The 1383-nt window shown below is 40.4% G+C and overlaps 1 protein-coding gene across 2 annotated transcripts in view; it reads right to left on the bottom strand.

Annotated features, from left to right (window-relative positions):
- The window catches only part of tmem8b (transmembrane protein 8B), a 36887-nt gene that overhangs the window by 32596 nt on the left and 2908 nt on the right, over positions 1-1383 (bottom strand). The window contains exon 2 of one of the 2 annotated variants that reach the window (XM_014028840.1): positions 984-1173. In XM_014028840.1, the coding sequence (XP_013884294.1) occupies positions 984-1173 (190 nt within the window). The remainder of the gene's footprint in view (positions 1-983; positions 1174-1383) is intronic. The other variant, XM_014028841.1, reaches the window with a different exon arrangement.

The raw sequence follows: 1383 nt of genomic DNA, 5'->3' as shown, positions 1-1383 counted from the left end.
GTAGTGTTAAGAGCAGCAGACAGTTAAGTTTCACTTTCACTTTGCTCTGTTGCTGCGGAGAGCCTGCAGGAGTCATGGGCGTGGTGTTTGGGGAGGGGGGGGAGCTCCGCCATGAGGAAGTTCGGCTTAAAGACACGTCCCAGGGGTGTTTCTGGTTCCCAGAGGCGTTTCTGGTCCCCACCTGTCGTTTTGCTCCTCAGCATGGCTTCCTAAAAACGCTGCAGGATTACTCAAACATGCATGAATGAGTCAAAGCAACACTTTGGGCATGTTTTTTATGAGAGTATAACATTATAACATGATATAAAACTCAAAAAAGTTGATTTTACATGATATTGCCCCTTTAAACATCTCCCTTTGCTAAATGTTCACAGCATACTCCCTTTATTTTAAAACGTTCAAACTACCATCAATTTTGCATTACGCCATTGGCTGCACAGGAAGTGGTAAAGCAAGCTGCTGSTGCTGTTTGTGCATTTTAAAAGGGAATTTTATGTAAAGAACAACTTAAAACTGATTGCAGTTTAGAATATTATAAAATATAATTTGAATGAAGCMCTCAGACAAGCCATTAGCTCATCAAAATTCAAACTGAGGTGTTCCAAGAGCTGTCTACAACAGGTAAGATACTGCCTAGCACCTTCTTGTTGAACCCTACTTCAAAAGGTCTGAACTTCTGCTTAAACGCTGATTAAATATTAGTGATTGAAAATCAAATAGAGCAGCAGTGCCTATTTAGTTAATTAGGAGAAAGAACAGCAAATAAAAATAAATACAGTACATGACAAAAATAGAAAAGCCAAATTAAAAATTAATGTTGTGAATGTTTTTATAGCAGCTCCTCTATGGATCCAGGCTGCTGTTAAGAGTTGACCTTGCTCAGATTTAACAGCAGCCTCCGCCTTCCTCCCCACATGTAAGAGGTTTATTATTGTCTATTTGTTTCCCTCAGAAGGAAAAAGAGTTTAGAGTCGGGGTCTTACACGGTCACGTTGCGGTTCGGGCAGCTGTCCCCAAACGTGCCCCCCTGCTCCTTGAAGGTGATGAGGTTCCATACGGCCATCATTGTGTCTTCAGGCACATTGAAGTGGAACAGTTCCACACTGGCGAAGGAGTTGAAAGCATTCAGCTTACGAGGCGTACGGGTGAAATAATCAGTCACAAAAAGGCAATCTGTGGTGAACAAAYCCAGATAAAACTGTCCTTAAAAATTTGTGAGCAAAATAATGACACATGTAATCCTCTCTTGGGTGATAAAAAAAAGTCATATTCACTTTCCATAAACAAGATTATGAGTCTGGGGAATAATAGGAGGGCAGAATAAAAGAGGGAATATGTGACAGAAAGAGCAAACCAATAAAAAAAATGAAGGAAAACCAAAAT

This window comes from Austrofundulus limnaeus, unplaced genomic scaffold (assembly GCF_001266775.1).
Source record: "Austrofundulus limnaeus strain Quisiro unplaced genomic scaffold, Austrofundulus_limnaeus-1.0 Scaffold819, whole genome shotgun sequence".
Classification (NCBI taxonomy): Eukaryota; Metazoa; Chordata; class Actinopteri; order Cyprinodontiformes; family Rivulidae; genus Austrofundulus; species Austrofundulus limnaeus.
This window is presented reverse-complemented; position numbering and strand designations above follow the sequence as displayed.